The following is a 19,576-nucleotide window of genomic DNA, read 5'->3' on the forward strand; positions in this document are numbered from 1 at the left end:
TTCCCTTTCCCTTTCCCTTTCCCTTTCCCTTTCCCTTTCCCTTCCCTAGTTTTGGTGTTATATTAGATCTGGACACCTTGAGAATCAGCCAGTTGGGTTTCTGTTTATACACAGTGTGAAATCCAGCCCCAGAGCCTCACAAAAACACACATCAAAATGCCTGATGGGAATTTAGAAAATGTGGGATATGCCCAGTTGGTCTATATCCCTGTTCAGGAAGGGGAAAAGTAAGTCAGAATTAAAAATATCAGAACATACTGGCGTGCTTGTAAGCTCCTTCTCATTGAAGATTAAATGCAGCTCTGCATTTGGTGACAGCTTTTCAACCTCCAACCACAGCCGCACTTCTCCTTTCTCCAGAACATCAACATTCCATCCAGATATCAGCTTTATTACTGGAAAACAAAGAGAACTGCCAAGGAGAATTTGTATGTAAGCCACAGAATTCGGCTCAGCCCAGATTGTGCCAGTGTTCCCCTTTCAAAATCTGTATGTATGGAAATGGCTTATTACTCATTCAACTTACATGGGTTCCTGATTTCATGGCTACGTCTCAGTAACTTGTCCAGATCTGAAATGCAAAAAATAACAAATTGTTTAGATTAGTACAATTAGGCCAAAGCAAAATCATTATAGCAATTAGATTTAACTTGTCAGTGAGCCTTATTTATGTCAAGAAGATAATAAGTACAAAGCATTCCATACAGGGAGGACTAGAGAAGGGGGTGGAGATAATTCTTACTTCTATCTGAAGAGAACACTGGTTGTCTCAACTCAAGAAATACAGTAGCGAAGTTTTAGATAACTATAATAGTGTATGTGAAATCTGAACTCTAATGGAAAAATACCTTTCCGAGATCATCGTATCTTTCCTTAGGAGCCTGAAAAAGGAACTGTCCTTTGTCAGGGAATGAGAAACATCTTTCCAGTAACACCACTATCAGTAAGTGACACCAGCCACTATTCTTCTAGGAGAAGCTTTTCTTTAAACATCTAATATTAGAAAATTATGGCACATTAGATTTTTGTGCTTGTTAATTATTAGTTTTTACCTTCTTGTGTTAAAGTGCAGCTGGCAGAGATATCATCATCTACATCTGTGACCTCCACTGAATATATTCCCAGATCCTTTTCTGATGGATCTTTCAGTATAAGCTTAGATCTTAGAAATAAAAGTAATAATTAAAAATTATTTTTTGCTCAAAAATTACATTGGTGTTTTTTTAAATAAAAGAATACAATACATTTGATACATCTGCAACATCAAAGATAGTACTTATGGTCATTTGTATGTGACACTGAGGAGCAAATGTACATTTCTCTCCACATATTATCTACTCACTTATTGCCTTTCTCTTCTATCTGAACTCTGTCAGCATCTGGTGGTCCTTCATAGTCCTTCGACCAGATAAATTCAGAGGAGTCATTCTTTTCAGGAGCTTCAAAAGCCATGTAGATGAACCCTTCTTCATCCACTCCGAGTTCAATTTCATTTGTCCCTGAAGGACAAAAAGAAAGAAAAAAAGCAAACCAAAATATTACTTACAAAAACAGATCAGGGCTTAGCTTCTCAGTTTGGATATTAGGAAGAATTTATTCTCCCAAAGAGCAGTGATGCATTGACACAGGCTGCCTAGGGAGTGGTGGGGTCACCGTCCCTGGTGGTGTTTAAGGAAAGAGTGGATGTGGTACTTGGGGATGTGGTTTAATGAGCAATATTGGTGGCAGGTGGACGGTTGGACTGGATGATCTTAGAAGTTTTTCCAACGTTAATGATTCTATGATTCTATGATTCTGGACATAGGATGTTAAAGCCAGAATGTACAGCTAGAGTAAATTCATTTGAGCAAATTAATTTACTAAACATTATTTTGACTGGGGCTTTTTCTTGCCATGGAATGTGTAGCAAATATTTAATAAAGCAGGGGTTTTTATGGGAATCAACATAGCATGTACAGACACAGCAATTCATCACTTGGTTTCATACCAGGCTTTCTTTTAGCCACCACAGAATCCGAGGGGAGTGAAGGGGGTCCAATTCCAGCCTTGTTCAGTGCTCTTACTCGGAAAATAAAGCATTTCTCTGTGTCTAGGTCTGAAACCTGCGGGAACCAGTGACAGGAATTAACAAGCATTGCAAAGCAATGTTTGGATACTGAGTGCATATACAGACCTTCATATGAGTGGTGGCTGTGGACTGCTTGTTTATTTGCTTCCATTCCTCTGTGCCTTCTTCACACATGTCTACATAATACCCTATAATTGGACCTGCACCTATGTACAGTGGTGCTTGCCAGTGCAGCATCAGGGAAGAGTCTCTCACTTCAGTGAACTTCACATCATAAGGAGGACCTGTTCAAGGAAGAGTGTGCTGTCAAGCGATGACATTAAAAGCTTCAACACATCATTCGAGTTTGAAATCAGAAAGCAGTTTTATGATAACACATGAATAGTGAGTCCAGAAGTGATGCTTTCTATGCTAATTAATTGTAGAGATAGATTCTAGGAAAAAATGCATACATGATTTAATGTTTGCTTTGGTATAATAATGTTAAGATATTAGAGCTATATTCTTATTTATCTGGAAACAATGCTGTTAAAAATACCTTGATGCTTTATCTGTGAAATGCAGAAATAGTACCCTACATCTGAATCAGAACATCCCTAGAAGTGTTTGTATGCATTTGTGTACTGGCACCTCATGTTATACAGTTCTACAGTCTTCAGAAGTCTTTCAGAGTCACTGAAGAGTGAGAACATAATTAGTATATGTGGAAGTGTTTTTCTGCCTGTTCTTTTTGCAAGAGGTACCTGGTTCTGGCATTGTCCATTCCTCACATTTGAACAAGTCGCTGGGTTCAGATACTTGCCCAACACCTGCCATGTTCATTGCACATGCACGGAATTCATACAGGTGGCCTTCCTCAAGGTTGCTAACCTTTGGGTTCAGAAATGCAGAGAAATTATTGGTATGGCCTGGCATGGTGGTAGTCTTATGAGAGTATGAAGAAAGTTCTGGACTGGAGGAAGTAGAAGAAAGCACCTTATCCCATGTTATAGCCATGGTTCTCACTACACACAAAGAAGGACAGCATTGCATCTGAAATTAATACCATGTATACTCGTTGAGGAATTGGCTGAATGTTGACTTCACGCCAGTCTAGTTCAGATGCATCATGCTGATCTAGGAAATAACCTAGAATTTTTGTTCCTCCTTTACGCTTCGGGGGTTTCCAGCCAATGGTCATGTTGGCCTTCCCGCAGCTCAGCAGAACAAACCCGCGTGGTGCTGATGGGCGAGCTGTGCAGCAAAGGAAGAGACAAAAGGCAGCCTTGTTTAGTGCAGGTTTGAAAGGGTGGATGTAGTACTTAGGGATGTGGTTCAGTGGGTAATATTTGTGGTAGGCGGACGGTTGGACTGGATGATCTTAGAGTTCTTTTCCAACCTTAATGATTCTATGATCTAGGGACTGGGGAAAGGGGGGTACATATTGGACAAACCAGGTTGAGGAAATCCCTATGTTCGTATCAGATGTGATTCTGTTTATGTTAAGATCTCTTAGTATCACTTCTGCTGTGTAAAAGTATTTGGATGGGACCAGACTCTTGTTAAGATGTCACAAGAAAAGTCATGGACATGCTTCAGGGCTTTTCATGCGTGTTGCTTTATAGTTTGTTGGGTAGAAAAGATGGAAGCAGTGGGTTGATACAACAGTGATGACTGAGGGTTGGGCACTGACTTATGTGGTGGGGAGGTCTTTGCAAGTGCTCTAGAGTAATTCATATTGCTGATTTCAAGATACCAGGATAACAGTACATTTAAAATGATCACTTGTACCAGTGCCAAATGAGTACTAAAAGTGTAACACACTTTTGCTGAATCAAAATGCTAATTAACATTGCCCACCCTTGACAAGTATAATTGATAACAGAAGCATCGGAATACAAAAAAATCAGTTCCCTGTTGCTTTGCTTATCTGCTCAGTATTATTACCACGATGTGTAATAATATCTCTGCATGGCAGATACATCTCGGAGGGATTTACATGCATGTCTGTTACTTACCTATCGCTGGCCTTACAATGATAGGGTCTGTTTCTGGCGAGCTTTCGCTCAGTCCTGCCTCGCCGACGGATTTCACACAAAAGACATACTCGTTTCCAGGCTTCAGCCCAGGGACAGTAAATCTGGGACAAAAAATTACTGTGTTTGTGTTGACTGTTCAAAAAGCAGGTGAGCTGTCTTTTGAACAGATGGCAATATATTTTAATAAGACATTGGTCCTTGCAAAATCCTTATTTGCCATTACAAATTAAAGTGTCACTTAAAATAGCTACTGATAGGTCAGACAATAAGTATAGATCAGATACCAAGAGGTGTCATACTGCTGCCTGGCACTGTCAGTACAATAAATAGAACTTTTAACGGACTTTTTGTCTGACATGTGGCCCTCACAACTAAGAGAGACTTTCTTAATACTCTGTGTGTGACACCAATGTACTCTACTGGAAAGCAAACAAAAAAATGGAATGTGGTTCTACCGGTCATGCCACAAAGTCTATCTTCTGCGGACTTAGAGTCTATGATGATACACACAGACGTTGCTGTCAGTCTGGCTTTGGACATAAAAGTGCGACTGGGCACTCTGGCAGATGAGCAGTGCTTAATGCTAAAAGAGGACATGGTGTTTGCATGCATGCGTGCGTGCGTGCCTGCGTGTGCCGAGAAGGAAGTTCTTTTTTTATCTGAAATATGACTCTGGCCATAAGGAAAGGAATCCAAGCTGGCACCCTGTCTCGATGAAGTACAATAGCTGCACTCACTCGTTACACGTCACAGGCTTATTATTGACGGTTTGCCATTCTTCTGTCCCAGTCTCCCGACAATATATGTAGTAGCCCAGAGGTTCCAGACCATCCTTTAATTTATTCCACTGCAAAACAACAGATGTTTTGGTGTCTCTGAAAGCTAAAACCTGAGATGGTGGTGGTAGAGGAGCTACAAAAGAAAAAATAAGAACAGAAAAATAGTTGTTTTTTTAAAAGAATATGTAAATTCGAATGTGTTTATTAAGTGAGTTCACTGATTTATTGATCAGAGCTTTGTTTACAAATTAGAGCAAATTACCATAAACATTGTCCTTGTCTACAGTCTTTTCATATTTGGGTTTGTTGTTCCTTATACTCTTTCCCCTGACAACCCATTGATTCCTGCAGTTACATCCATGTAACCTTCTCTGAATTAAAGGAGAAACAAGACTCATGTTGACTCTCATGTTTCTTCTCTATGAAATGGGGCCTGCTTCACTCTCAGGAAACCAAGGACAGTATTAATGAACACTAGGGCAGGTTTAGTGTGAGAATATATGAAATAGTAAGAGAAACAGCTACTCCTCTCCGCATAATGGAGGCATGGACATGAATCTTTGCATCTCTGACTGTTGTCTTGTCAGTTCTGGGAAGAAAACAAAACAAATCGGCCCTCTAAGCACTGCTGTTTAATCTGAAGGCCCTAGCAAATGGCTTCTTCCGCAATCACAGTTGTGAAATTCCTTCTGACACTGACATGTAACCAAGCGCTGGAAGCATGCTTGGATTAGACACAGGCTTCCATTGTCCCTTACCTAATTAAATGTAATTCCTCTACCATGGCTTGGTTAGATTTACACTGCATTGACCAACTGCAAAGTAATTAAATGAGGATTTAAGGCTTTAGGAGGTTTCCTGATATCAAAGCAACGTCTGTGTAACAAAATAACATGAAGTTTAAAGGAAGTGGTGTGGGGACAGTGGGAACCCACACATTAGTTTTGTAGCACATCTCCTTTTCCATATAATTAGTGTAGTGTGTAGCAGTGAAATAATTACCCAGTTTTGCTCCAGCAGTGATGGGTTCGCTGGGCAGGGATGGCTCACTGATTCCGTACTTGTTAACAGACCGCACTCGGAAACTGTATGGTTTTCCTTTAACAAGATCAAAGAGTGCAAATCTTGGGGAATTAGCTGGCATATCCAGATTAACCATTTGCCAGGAGTTGCTGCCCACAAGCGACTGTAAGGAAAAAGGTGATGATTTACAATTCACGAAAGCTTAAAACTCTCCTGAGGGACAACAAAGTCAGTCTTCATAGGAAAGAAGTTTTTTTTTTTACATAAAAAATGTAAACGATCTATTTCTTGTTGATATATACTATCTTTTCTTCCTTGGAAACAGGAGGTCTCTTTGCAGCAGGAAGTGTACAACAAGTGGGAAATGAGTACCTAGAAAAGTAAATTGGTAGGAGATACTAATTAACCAGCAAAAGGATGGAACTGGAAAGTGAGCTACTGTGCAGTTCTTCACAGTTCTTCCACACCTGGGAGGCCCATGGGGACGAAACAGTCTTCCCGTTAACACTCTGCTACCATTCTGTGGCGTACATTTTACTAATTGATTCTTTGTTTTTTAAGATGAGGGGAAGCCTGGCCCTTAGGAGTGGTAATGGCTTATTTCCACTGTCCACTCTAAACAGCAACCAGCAATTAATTGCATTCAATAACGATTCCTGTGCTTTAGGCCATGTGAGAAATAAATACTTCTGCCCAGGAGTAGTAGCAAATCCCTTCTATGTGTCATTATTTTCTTACCTTTTCCACATAATATTGCAGTGGTTCTCTGCCTCTTGGATCTGGTTCATCCCAGGCCAAAGCCACATAATCTTCTCTGACCTCACTTGCATGAACATTGGTGGGTGGCAAGGGAATCTTAATGTGCCCTATGGGAAGTCAGAACGGGATACGCTTTAGAATCATAGAATCGTGGAATCATCTGAGTTGGAAGGGACCCTCAGAGGCCATCTGATCCCACTCCCTGCAATGGACAGGGACACCCACAGCTTCATCAGTGCTCAGGGCCTGATCCAGCCTTCAGTTATAATGTAGCAGAAAAATCAATGTTCTTTTAAAACAGATTATGTTTTCCCAGTGTAAAATAAGATCCTTCAGTATAAAGGAAGAGACTTAAATATTTTGGGGACAGGAAAACCAAGATTTTTACAAAAATTTGTGCTGTTTATGATAGTTTCTGATCCTTGTGCATCATACAAGTAGGTTTTGTGTGCTAACATCCAGTGTGATGTTAGCACTGATCTCCTTGTTTTGTAACAGTCAGTTCTGAGGGAATGGCTCAATATAGATTGAACTTACCTTCGAGGTCATCCTTGAAAATTTCTATCATCCTGCCTTCATCATATGGAATAACTGTAATGTCAAACAGGACAGTGTTATCCAGCAGGAGATACAGAGCCGTGTCAGAGTGCTTGGAGATTGTTGAAAAAGATAGAGATCAGAACTGTGTCATATAATTATATGCATAACTATATATGTTTCATGACATATTCAGTGACATTTCATACCTGTAGTATTTTAATGTTTTCTGTTCCAGAATAGTACTGAGGTGGGCTCAGTGAATGCACAGCACAGCAGTGTGCTGGTGTTTTTAGCAATGAGGAGAATCTGGACAAACTGCATTCATCTGTACTGCAGCCTCACATTGTACTGAAGGAGCAAATTTTCCTGGTTTTAGTACACACCTGTCACTCTCTTGCCCTTGCTGGGGTCATACGTTATAACTGGATCACTGGTTTTTGAAGGATGACTGATCCCCGCTTTATTGACAGCCTTCACTCGGAACTGATACGCCTGTCCTTCAGCAAGGCCCAGCACAGGATATCTGCAGGTTTTCACAGGCTTTTCGTTGCACAGGACCCAGTCCTCTGACCCTGCGATACACCTGAAATGGAATGCATCCCATGGAGTTCCTTTGTGGTTTTCCCACAACACGATCATGAGGTTTCTTTCTCTAAGATGATAAAAGTACAGACCTTTCAATAAAATATCCAAGGATTGGGCTTCCTCCATTATCACTGGGTGCTGTCCAAGAAAGAATCAAGCAATCTTTATTTATGTCGTGGCATTTCACACTGAGAGGCGATCCAGGGGCACCGGCTGATTCTGCTGCAGCATCTGCAGGAACACCAAGCTATTGTGGTTAAGTCTTTTTTCTTCCCTGTACTAAAACTTTGACTCAACAACTTAATTTGAAGTGTGTCCCAGTAATACAAGTCATATTTTCTACACCTTAATCAGAATTGAATATAGGATTTGGACATTCCATTAATTGTAACAAAAAAAATCACAAAATTGGGATACACTTTCTTGAGAATGAGGCAGTGAATTCCTTTATGCCTAAGTATTAGGAAAGAGGCTTTTGTTCTGAGTAGGATAGTGTTGTGTTATTACCTCGAACAAACACATAGGAGGTTTGCTCTTTGCATCCATCCAGTGAGGGGACGCGGATTGTGTAGAATCCCTCATCTTCTTTGTAAGCACATGGCACTGTCAGAGAAGCTTCCTGGTCTTGATACTTCAGTTCCTGACGTTCTGAGTTCTGCAGCAACTCACCTATAAAGCATGAAAAGGGTAAAGGAGATCCACCTGAACTGGTGGAGTGAGGATTGATGTATTTCCAAATGCAAAACAAACAAACAAACAAAAAACAACCAACAAACTCACCACCAAAAACAAGAGAAACAAAACCAAAACAGCAAGATAAGGGATCTGCAAGGCACTCCTGATATTATACCTCACAGTTATACTCATGGACTATGATCCTATTTTATTGCCAACGCTCTGTGTTCTCTTAGCACACAAACAACAGAGCAAAAAGAATGGCAGCTGTCCTGAAGAGCAATCCGAGTAATAAAGGGTAATGAAATTAGTGAGTCAAAGAGTCAAAGGTACCCTTCACAGCAGGGAACAGGATACTCTGAAGAGTACCAGATGTTTTAGCAGCTCTACCTGAGAATGTAAATAAATAATAAAATCTCTAGCTTGAGAAGAGCTGAGAGCAGCTCATGAATCCCCAATTCTAATTCTCTCCTGTAAGCATTAGATTACAGCTATGAAATCAAATGTTATATTCATATATGTATATGTATTCTATGCATATAAGCGTAGCTATTGCATACAAACCATCTCTGAACCAGGTAATATTTCGTTGGTGTTCAAGTAAATCAGAAGTGAAGTAACAGGAGAGGGTGAAAGGCTCCTTTTCTCTTGAAAATAGTGGTTTCAGTGAGAAGGCAAAGTCTGCCTCTCTGGCAATAAGGGATCCTATGAAATGAAAATTAAATGCAGCATGAGAGAGACTTCCCAGAGACCTCTACCTTGTAGTATTTTTTTTGACATGTATTTAGAGTGGTGGCTGAGCCTTGCGCTTTTCCCATGCAGTCAGGCTGACAGGAAAAGTTAGAGCTCCGAAAAGAAGAATTCCATTGCTTCAGGAGGCAAAAATCAAATAAACAACAATAACTGACATTTACTTACTTCTGTATATTTCTGAATCAAATCCTGACTCCTTTCCGTAATATTCTACAAGACAAGAAGGAAATGCATTTAGGAAATCTCATGCTGGTGTTTATCTTTCCCTCAAATATGTACAATGACACTCAGCAAACTGAGGAGGGAAATAGAAAGGATGGGAGGGGAAGCACAGCTTCATCGTGGGTCCTGTGAGACCCTCCATGATGTCTAAAGGCACAGTGAGCTATGCTGTGGGAATCACTGAGCCTTTACAGTTTGAAGAGACCTCTAAGATCATCCAGTCTAACCATGCACCAGCCAGCAATATTGCTCACTAAACCATGTCCCTAAGTACTGCTTCCATCCTTTCCTTAAACACCTCCAGGGACTGTGACCTCACCGCTCCCTATGCAGCGTGTGCCAATGCATCACCACACTTTCTGAGGATAATTTGTTCCCAGTATCCAATCTGAACCTCCCTTGGTGCAACTTGAGGCCATCACCTCTCTCATCCAAATCATCAATATAGATAATAAACAGGGCTGGCCCCAGTACCGACCGCTGGGGAACACCACTGATATGACCAGTTGCTAGCTGAATCTAACTCCATTCACCACCACTCTCTGGACCCAGCCTTCCAGCCAATTTTACCCTGCAAGAGTGAATCGCTGAGCCCAGAGACCCTCACTCTGGCACCAAGGGCATTCCAGACAGCATGGGGCTGGGAGAAGAGGTGTGATCATCCTGCCTGCAGGATGAGGAATGTTTCCAGTGGAGGCATGATTAATGCCTTGGTATAGTCTCTATTTTCAGAAGGTTAAACGCAAATAGCAAAAGGAAGAATCATATTACTAAGATAATATTAGACAGGGTCAAGGGAGAAGGAAAAGTATGGGCCTCTCACCCACAATCACAAGGAACAACATTTGCAAACTGTTCAGAATGCAAGACCAAAGAGCAGTCCCATCTAAGGATGTCTGGGATAGCCTGTGGCCCTTATTCTGTCATTACGCCTGCTCTGATCTTAACATACTGCAAGAACCTACATAGAAGAAAAGCACTGCACACATGGTAACATTTTTGTACTTCAGTGTTGAGGTAAGGGGACATTAGGAATCTGGGAAAGCTTAGAAATCAAGATTTTCTGGGCTGGTATACATCTACTTTTAGAATTGGTGAGTGTGTACTAGATATTTCCAGAATTTTGACTTTTGAGGGACATAGAATAAAGGATTTGAAAGATATTATAAACAATACACTTTCAATAAAACTCTTGAGTTGCATTCTTTTGTATGTATATTCATCTCCAAATGGTATTCAATTGTGATCAAAATATGTCATTCAAAGGGTAAGGATGATGATAACATAACCCATGACAGAGCCAAGAATATATTAAAGCATCACCAACAAATATACTATGTGAACCCAATATACTACCTAAACCCCACATACTATCTAAACCAAATATGCTATCTAAACCAAATACACTATCTAAACCAAATATACTGTCTAAGCCCAAAAAGATCTCTTCTGTCTAAAAAAAATAGTTCAAGCCAGCAATTTGTTCAGCCAAAGACACCTGTCACTTCATGACCTGTGAGATCTCCCAAGCAAACTTGGTCACCTCCTGTTCATCAGTTGCCACTTAAATTACTCCCTGGACTCTCACTGAAAGCATTCAGTTGTCTGCTATTCTGTAGGTCTAGTCTATTCAGGCTTTCTCATACAAAATTATGATCTACACATGTTTTAAATGTATATAGAAAGTATGAACAGTCAAACTATGATTCTGTGAGATTGCATTGCATATTTCTTAAAGCATAATATAATTTCCCTTTTCAAGCAGTCGTAGTTTACTTCCTTCACCACATCCGAGTTTGGCTTGCACCAGCCCCCGGGGAGGCTGTGCCAGTTATTGTATTTGCTCTTGGTTACCAGTGTGGGAGAGGAATATGGTATTCCATGCAATATTGCATCAAGAGAGCCCCTTGAAAGCCAGTTGTTCACCAATTTCTTGCTTAACTTTAGAAATGCACCAGACTCCTTCTAGGAGTGCTATGTACTCTATATGTTGTGTGTGTTTGTTTTATATCAGTCCGGATATATCCAAGTAGCTAAATTTAGTACAATTTCAGTGCAGTCATAGGACAGCTGTGTCCATATGGAATCCAGAAGATTTTGCCTGAGTCCAGAAGTGGCTGAAAGGCCATTATATCTGCCATTGCACGTTGGTGAGTGATAGCTAAATGGTATTTCGTGCAGTTGTGCTTTCCCCTCCCTAATGAATGAGAGGCATTCTCCTTTCTTATTAGCAGAGTGCTCGCTCCTTTCTGTTTTAATTTTTTTATTTTTTTTTTCCAGAGTGCTTCTGTGGTTTTTAATGATATAATATTTAGCACTGAAAATATGTGGATGAATCTCAAGAATTTGAAAATTTTAGAAGCAAAGGAACAGTTTCTACTTACTCCTGACAAGCACTGTAGCAAACGAGTAAGCCTTGCCATACTGATTCTCAATTACAACACTGTATTCAGCAGAATCTTCCATGGAGCATCTGGGAAAAAAAAGATTTCCCATCTTTTTTAGGTTTCAGTCATTATAGTTTACAGAACAAATTCAGAGAGGTTCCCTTTAATCCCCAGAGTTAGAAGCAGATTTTTTTGTTTTTCATTAAGAAGCTGCTTTTCCCATTAATTGGAAGGATTTCTTAGGGATCAGCTTTTTTTCTTGATGCACATGTAATAAGCAAGCAGAGACCCATTGAACAGTACACATCTTCACCAGTGAAGATACGCACGAGTATTTATCACCTGTATAGCTCACAGGGTTGCTGAACTAACGTAATTGTAATTGCGTTGATCAGTCCCAAATCACATTGGTACATCTTTTTTGTAAATTGCTCTTAATGTGCATGGTACCATTTGGCCATGCTGAAAAAAACAGGAGTAAAAATTAATGAGGCTGGAAGATTTTGGTAATAACAAATATTTAACCTTACAAACTGTTGAGATTGCTTACTAATGGCAAAGGCTCATCTCAAACACAACACAATAATGCCAAGTTGGGTCAGATTCCAGAACAGCTCTCTCTTTTTCTAACATACAGAAAGTGGTTGTTTCAGGAGAGTGAGACTTACTCAAGTAAAAAAAAAACTTCTCAAAGATAAGAGCGTACACTTTACCTGCTGATGAGCAAGGTCAACATCCCAAACTTGTTTTTGATCTTGTATTTTCCTGCTGGGGCTAAACGGAGGTCAATGGGGACTCCATTTTTATACCTAGTTGAACACACAGGTGACATGAGGAAGGGATGAAGAGACTGACTGATGCAATTAACACTTTCTTTTAAAGTTAGCAATGTCTAACACCACAGAGGCACAACAGAGGAGTAGAAAGCTGGTCACAACTCTCTTTTACTGTTCTCATCCCACATCAATTTGGAACATCCTTGCAGCTAACCTAGAATCCACCCTAAGTTTACATGCATTTCTTCTCTAGGGCTGCTTGGGAACTGCCTGTGGGCTGTTCAGCACTGGTTTGTTGCTTCCTCCTCTTATGCTCCTTGCTTTGCAGGTTGTTAGAGGGAGTTTGAACTGATGTCTCTTGCTTCCTTTTGTCAACTGGGGATGTGTGGGAGGTTCTTATTCTCTTTGCTCTTTGTATAGTTCAAAGAGATTGTTCTGAAATCATAGAATCATTAAGGTTGGAAAAGAGCTCTAAGATCATCCAGTCCAACCATCCACCTATCACCAATATTGCCCACTAAGCCATGTCCCTAAGTACTACATCCATCCTTTCCTTAAAAACCTCCAGGGACAGTGACCCCACCACCTCCCTGGGCAGCCTGTGCCAAATGCATCACCACACTTTCTGAGAATAATTTGTCCCAGTATCCAACCTGAACCTCCTCTGGTGCAACTTAAATCCATTCCCTCTTGTCCTCCTTATCAGGAGCTCTGACAGTACCAGAGTTATCTGCCTACAAAGTCATTAGTAATCCAAATGTTGGCATACTTAGAACTTTTCGTGGGAGGAATGGTCAATGATGTTAACATTTATTTCTGTCCCTTGAGTATTAACGGTAAATGCAGCACTTAAATCCTGAGATTGCCCACAAGACTGAATACAGCACCAAGGGAAGCAGGGAGATCAACATGGATGTCAGTCCTATCCCAAAGGAGCTCCATAGGATTGTACACTCTCTTCAGGTCCCACTGAGTACTTCACATCTTCACTAGTCCTAATAGTGGAATTGGAGAAGGGATCTAAACTGAAAGCATTTTCTCTGATCTGTTAAGCTCTCTCTTTCTTCTGCCAGTACACAGATGTTACTGCTCTGGTTGCCTCCTGACTTGCACACAGACTTCTCAGCCATGCAGGCAGCATGAGCTATTGGTATTGACTGACGTACCAGGTCACCTGTGGCAGTGGGGAAGCCAGGACTGTACATGTCAGTGTTACTTCCATCCTCTCCCATACTGCGTGTACTCTGAGGGGGATCCAGAACATAGGTGCTCGCCCCGAACGCAGCTCAATGTATTCCTTCTCCCTGTGTGCCTTTTCTACAGCCTGTGACAAGGACAGACTAAATAAAGGCAGTGGAAAGAGATAGTTTTCCAATTACACAAATTCTCTTACACAAGGGACATGTGTGATAATGCCTCAGTGGCAGAGATGCAAGGGCTTGTCTTTATTGCTGACAGTATTGTGGTTGTTTCAACACCTGATTAGGTTTGGTATCCTCTCCAGAACAGTAGTTAGTCTTGGAAATTATAACCCTGTTGGCATTTCTGCTACCAATAGAGATATCTGATCTGACCTTCCTCCGAAGCACCCTCCGGTCGGCTCTCACACGCAGCAGTCTGCAGTTCTTAATAACCTCCTCTTCTAACTTTTCCATCTCGTTCCCAAACCAAACTCTCTTTTGCCCCCTCTGCTCAAGCTCTAAGATGGCAGCTTCTCTTCTTAGCTTGTAATTCCTGCAACAGAGGATGTCAAAAGCCAGCATAAGTTCGGATAATGCTCTTTCTTTTATTTTGGTCTTTTTGTTTTGTTGTTTTATAGTACATATTTTTGGTTAAATCCAAGCAAGCATCAAGGATAGAAATATCAATTTGTATGTCATATGGAGGATGATGTCAGGCAATTGTGCCTCATAGAAACCAACAATGCTACCATGACTTATAATGCTTTAATGGCACATAAAGGGGATCTGCTGTTAATCACTTTTAATCGCATATGGAGAGCTGACAGAAGAGCTAAAGAGAGGAGGGATGCTGCTAACTACTTGTGTTGTTCAGCCATCACAGAAGGATGGATGGCAGGACCACTGCCAAGATTTTCTAGAAAAGAGGGAGTTCCATCTGTTACCATTATTTGTTAATCTGAATCTTTATTTTCCACTTATTCCCATGAAATATGGTTTATCTTAAGGTCCTGCTTGTGAGGAGGGTAATGTTAGTCAGCACCACAGGAACCAAGGGAATATAATTTAGTTTCCTGCATTTTCAGATGGTGTTTTTCGAAGAAAAAGCTCTTGATTGAACCTGGTCTTTTTGCTTTCAATGAAATGAGTTGGAGCCTGTGACCCCTATAGAAAGGCGATATTGGACACAGTGCTTGTATTTGTTATAGTGATTTTTGACTTACTGTGGTTTTTCAGAAGTCAAGGCAAGGGCAGCTGCTGTGGATAACTCCGAAAGGCTGAAAGTCTCTTCTTCCTCACTTCCAGAGATAGATGCACATAAAAAGAATCCAGACAATTGCCCATAATTTCATAAATTAAGCATTCAACAAAGCTGTGAGTGTTCAGTACTGAGTGCAATGCTTCAGAAAGTCCCATGAGGACCTGGTTTACTCAGACCATCCCTAATTCTGTCCCTTACCTGGTTTTGAACCTTTTCTTTCTAGTCATGGATGTCATTTCCAGCCTCTGCTGCCTCTCCTCCTTTTGTTCCTCCTCTCTGTGGTGGAAGAATGTTTGAGTTCCCATGCTGCGAAGTCAGAGGCAAACTTTCTTGCTGGAATGGAATAAAACATAAAATGACTTTCAAACAAGACAGCTGAACAAAGTCTCCTTCAGTTAACGTTATTTCCTTGGTTTGCTTTGACATTCAAATGCTGTGAATGAAAGCTCATATAATATTGCCTTCTGGCATTCAAACTAAGAAAGAGGTTTGTTTTGTGACGCATCAGCAGAAAGTGGACTCAGACAAATAAATTAATATGTCTTTAAAGGTGGCTGAAGTTTTAACAGAAGAGTAAGCAAGCGGCGTTCTGTGGGTTGATCTGTTTCCCTGAGGCTGATGCTCTAAAGCCGCTGGATATTCTTCCAGGGTGTTCCATTACCTCAGACCCCCAATATAGCATACAGGCAAGTGAGGAGCATCATGAGAAGGGAGATGAGAGGAACACTGATGATCAGGGATAAAATAAGATACAGTACATCAGATAGTGAACTATGAATGAAAAGCTTAAAAAATAAACAGATTTTCAGTCTGGAAACTATATTGCAGGGAGAGTTGATGCCAAATAGCCTGCGCCCTGCCATCCAGACTATAATTGCACTGTGTTCTGACCCTGCCTGGCTGTGGCAGGGGTTGGATCATGTGCTGCTGCTGCACCAAACATGTGAGTAGGAACCACCTGGGGGCTGTGGTAGCTGGAAAATCCATGTGGATTTTCTAGAATTAATCATTTGCTGACTCAGGGCAATTCTTCCCCCAATATATTCCAACTGCATATTAAAGCTGCTGACAGATACAGTGAATACTTCAACAGGGTAATGCTTTATCCAGTCCTGTGAGTGCATCCCGAGGGATCACTTGTTTCTCCCTGGAAACAATTGGTGATGGTCTCCAGGCTCAGTGATTCCTGCAGCAAAACTCACTGTGCCTTTAGACATCATGGAGGGTCTCACAGGACCCGGGATGAATCTGTGCTTCCCCTCTCATCCTTTCTATTTCCTTCCTCTTCAGCTGTTCGCAGGCAATACTCATCTTGTGCTTATGAGTGAGCTTTGCTATTGCCAACCTGAAAAAAATTGTCTTTTGTGCATTTCTTGGGGCTTAGAGATAAGAGAGTGTCTCGGTTTCATCCCGTTTCAGTGCATTGGTTCTTAGATCCCAGCTCCAAATCATCTCATTTTGTGCTGTGATACCAACAGCTCTCAGGTGAGTTCTCTTGGGTGGTGCGGGCAGTGCCTCCAAAGAACCCATGGCTGCTGAAATAGGGATTTTGTGGGAGACTCACTACCCTCCAGACCAGGAACAACCTCTGTGTCATTAAACAAACTGATGTTTTACTGCATGATGACACTTTGAAGGTTCACATTAAGAGCTGCTTTGAGGGAAAAGAGCACCTTGCTCAGTGTCATTGTACATATTTGAGGGGAAGATAAACACCAGCATGAGATTTCCTAAATGCATTTCCTTCTTGTCTTGTAGAATATTATGGAAAGGAGTCAGAATTTGATTCAGAAATATACAGAAGTAAGTAAATGTCAGTTATTGTTATTTATTTGATTTTTGCCTCCTGAAGCAATGGAATTCTTCTTTTCGGAGCTCTAACTTTTCCTGTCAGCCTGATTGCATGGGAAAAGCGCAAGGCTCAGCCGCCACTCTAAATTTTTGACAACAGCCATTTCTTCCTGCTTTGACTCTTTGAAGATGCAGTGGTGATGAATGATTCCAAACACACTTGCCAATCTACCCCTGGCTCATGCTCCATTCTTGGAATTTTCCCTTGACAGGTTTTTCACTGCATTTTTTCTCTACCTCTTTTTAATCCTACAATAATAAACATGACAGCCCCACATCTCTGGCAGGCATTCTGATTTTCTGTCAAAGTAAACAAATAGTGCAAGACCAGCCCCTGGAGAAGCACAGCTGTATGGCAAAGCACAGTTCAGGTTAGAGCAAAATATCCCGAAATGCAGACAAAAATACAGATTTCCTCAGCAGATGTTGACTTTGGCTGAAATGAAGAAGCATTGGCAAGTACAAAATACGGGAAAATAAAACAGATCTTCACAGAAAAAAAATATCTTTTTATTTCCCAGAATATGACTCTCTTCAGGGCTATTTCAGCTGCAAAATGACTGCAGGGCATCAAATCTTTGCTTCCACGTACACAAACAGTTACCGTTCCTAGGTTATTTTTAATATATACTGTTTTCTGTTTTTCCCTGGGAATTTTCCAGTGCTCTATAATCTGGTGTTTGTTGCAAAGCTATAGAGTTCTGAGCTGTTAAAATATACATTTTTCAATCCAAATATATGCATAATAAATCAATAAAACAGAATAGATTCATGTGAGCAAACATGAATTAAAACTAGTTTCCTAAGAACAATACTGGAAAAACAGTACCGACACCTTAAAGCAGACGCAATCACAAAGCACAACCCATCTCTGAGGTGCAATGCAAATAAAGGGATCATGCAAAGATGCTGCTATAAAATCTTTTAAAATCTCGGTGTAAACCAGAGTTTATTTGCAGATAAACCAACTTACCCTATGAAGACTACAGTGAGAGTTCCTGTCCCCACGAAAGAGAACGGACAAAGAAGCGTTTCCTTTTCCCCGTTGATGACACTAAGAATGACTCTCCCCAAAAGAATGTTCCCCATGTTGGAGTGCCCATCCTCGAGTCTTAAATATAGCATCCTGCCCTGCCATCGCTGTGACAATGGGGAGACCTATGCAGGGCTGCCTGAGCCATTTACTGCAGTAACAACTAATTGCAAACTGATTTTTAGGTCAAGCAAATTATTGCCATTGCCAAGTGATGCGAGGAATGAGAGGTGGCTCCAAAATTTGGGTATCTGAGCATTGTATTATTCGCTGCTTCTTTAGGATGAAAGCTCACAGAGGAATGGAAATTAATTATGAATGTTTTAACCTCTTCTGGGAATTTCCCTTGGGTCGATGTTGCTACTGCTGCATAATGGACTGAAATCATTTGTTTTGACATCTCTCTAGTGAACACCAACCCCAGCCAAATCATTTCAGTCTATAATTAGATCAGAGTCAACACCAGCTCTTACGTTTCAGCTGGCTATGACTATTATGTGTTCCTTATAACAGATAAACGAAGGCTTGATTCTGGGAGAGAGTCATTCTTAGTGTCGTCAACAGGGAAAATGAAATGCTCAGTCTCAAAATAAAAACACACCTTCTGAAAAGAAAAAAGATTTACATGTACTACATGGGCAACTAGCCCATGGCCGGGGGTTGGAACAAGGTGATCTTGAAGGTCCCCTCCAACCTAAGCTATTCCATGTTTTAAGTCCTCTGAACCAGCGAGTGTAAGCTACTGCTTTGCACTGTGATCCGGCTGCTGTGCAAGTTCTTTCATGAAGCTCTGCTGCATTATTCCTCCCCATCACAAACAGTGATATTTAGGCCACAGTGATGCCAGAGGGAAGCTATAAAGTCTGTTCTAACCTGGTCTTAGTGCTTTCAGAGCTGCCTCTCAACTCTGCGTCATCCCATCTCCAGAATTTGGTGCTCTCTATTTGTTCCTTCAGTATTATTTTCCTCAAGGAATGCATAAAAAAAATACTCCATGATTTCAAGTGTCTTCAGATAGTTCACCTTCGGGTGCCTAAACAACTGACATGGAGAATGTGAGACTCACTGCAGCAATACACAAAGCTCCCTGGGTTGCTTGGAGCGGGGCTGCTGGCACGGGGAGTGGCTCAGTGACAGCTCCCCGATTTAGCCGAGAAGACAAAGAGAGCAATGCTCTGCTCTAGGGTTACAGCTGCCACCTGCTGCGCTGCTGTCCTTGGGACAACTGGAACTGCAACGCTCACTTGTCACCTTCATGACATCTGCCTGGGAATAAGCACGATCTGTGTTGCAAGGCAGTGCTGCTTTTTATGATCTGGAGCTATCAACGCTGTTATCTGGGAAAGTCAAGAGAAACAAAGAACAGTCTCTTGTTTGGCACAGATGGTTTGCATGGCGTGACCTTTGAAACAACATTGAGACCATACTGTTTATCTAAAAGTGTTCTTACACGGAATGGGAATGAGATAATTAGATCCTACTAGAGCTGTTGGCTGTGATACATTTTGAAGCAAACAAGGCCATCGATTTTATTACGAATAGCAATGAAGTGGAAGGCAATAAGGTCAGCACATAGAATCGCAGAATGGCTGAGGTTGGAGAGGACCCTAAAGCCCACCCATTTCCCTTCCCTTCCCTTCCCTTCCCTTCCCTTCCCTTCCCTTC

The 19,576-nt window shown here is 41.2% G+C and overlaps 2 protein-coding genes across 2 annotated transcripts in view; one reads left to right on the forward strand and one right to left on the reverse strand.

Annotated features, from left to right (window-relative positions):
• The window catches only part of MYOM3 (myomesin 3), a 28,780-nt gene extending 9,283 nt beyond the window's left edge, over nt 1-19,497 (reverse strand). Inside the window, exons 1-25 of the mRNA XM_021375283.1 lie at nt 17,852-19,497; nt 15,226-15,360; nt 14,990-15,064; nt 14,160-14,319; nt 13,752-13,909; nt 12,523-12,618; nt 11,807-11,895; nt 9,366-9,410; nt 9,012-9,152; nt 8,280-8,441; nt 7,862-8,003; nt 7,571-7,770; nt 7,185-7,238; nt 6,627-6,754; nt 5,868-6,051; nt 4,824-4,998; nt 4,066-4,187; nt 3,114-3,301; nt 2,812-2,938; nt 2,174-2,352; nt 1,988-2,102; nt 1,343-1,499; nt 1,053-1,162; nt 527-571; nt 259-395 (exon numbers count right to left, since the gene is read on the reverse strand). Of these exons, the coding sequence (XP_021230958.1) occupies nt 259-395; nt 527-571; nt 1,053-1,162; nt 1,343-1,499; nt 1,988-2,102; nt 2,174-2,352; nt 2,812-2,938; nt 3,114-3,301; nt 4,066-4,187; nt 4,824-4,998; nt 5,868-6,051; nt 6,627-6,754; nt 7,185-7,238; nt 7,571-7,770; nt 7,862-8,003; nt 8,280-8,441; nt 9,012-9,152; nt 9,366-9,410; nt 11,807-11,895; nt 12,523-12,618; nt 13,752-13,909; nt 14,160-14,319; nt 14,990-15,064; nt 15,226-15,332 (3,096 nt within the window). The 5' untranslated portion in view covers nt 15,333-15,360; nt 17,852-19,497. The remainder of the gene's footprint in view (nt 1-258; nt 396-526; nt 572-1,052; nt 1,163-1,342; nt 1,500-1,987; nt 2,103-2,173; nt 2,353-2,811; nt 2,939-3,113; nt 3,302-4,065; nt 4,188-4,823; nt 4,999-5,867; nt 6,052-6,626; nt 6,755-7,184; nt 7,239-7,570; nt 7,771-7,861; nt 8,004-8,279; nt 8,442-9,011; nt 9,153-9,365; nt 9,411-11,806; nt 11,896-12,522; nt 12,619-13,751; nt 13,910-14,159; nt 14,320-14,989; nt 15,065-15,225; nt 15,361-17,851) is intronic.
• Nucleotides 1-19,576, forward strand: part of GRHL3 (grainyhead like transcription factor 3) — a 106,655-nt gene that overhangs the window by 16,678 nt on the left and 70,401 nt on the right. The window lies entirely within an intron of this gene.

This window comes from Numida meleagris, chromosome 22, assembly GCF_002078875.1.
Source record: "Numida meleagris isolate 19003 breed g44 Domestic line chromosome 22, NumMel1.0, whole genome shotgun sequence".
In the NCBI taxonomy this organism is placed as follows: Eukaryota; Metazoa; Chordata; class Aves; order Galliformes; family Numididae; genus Numida; species Numida meleagris.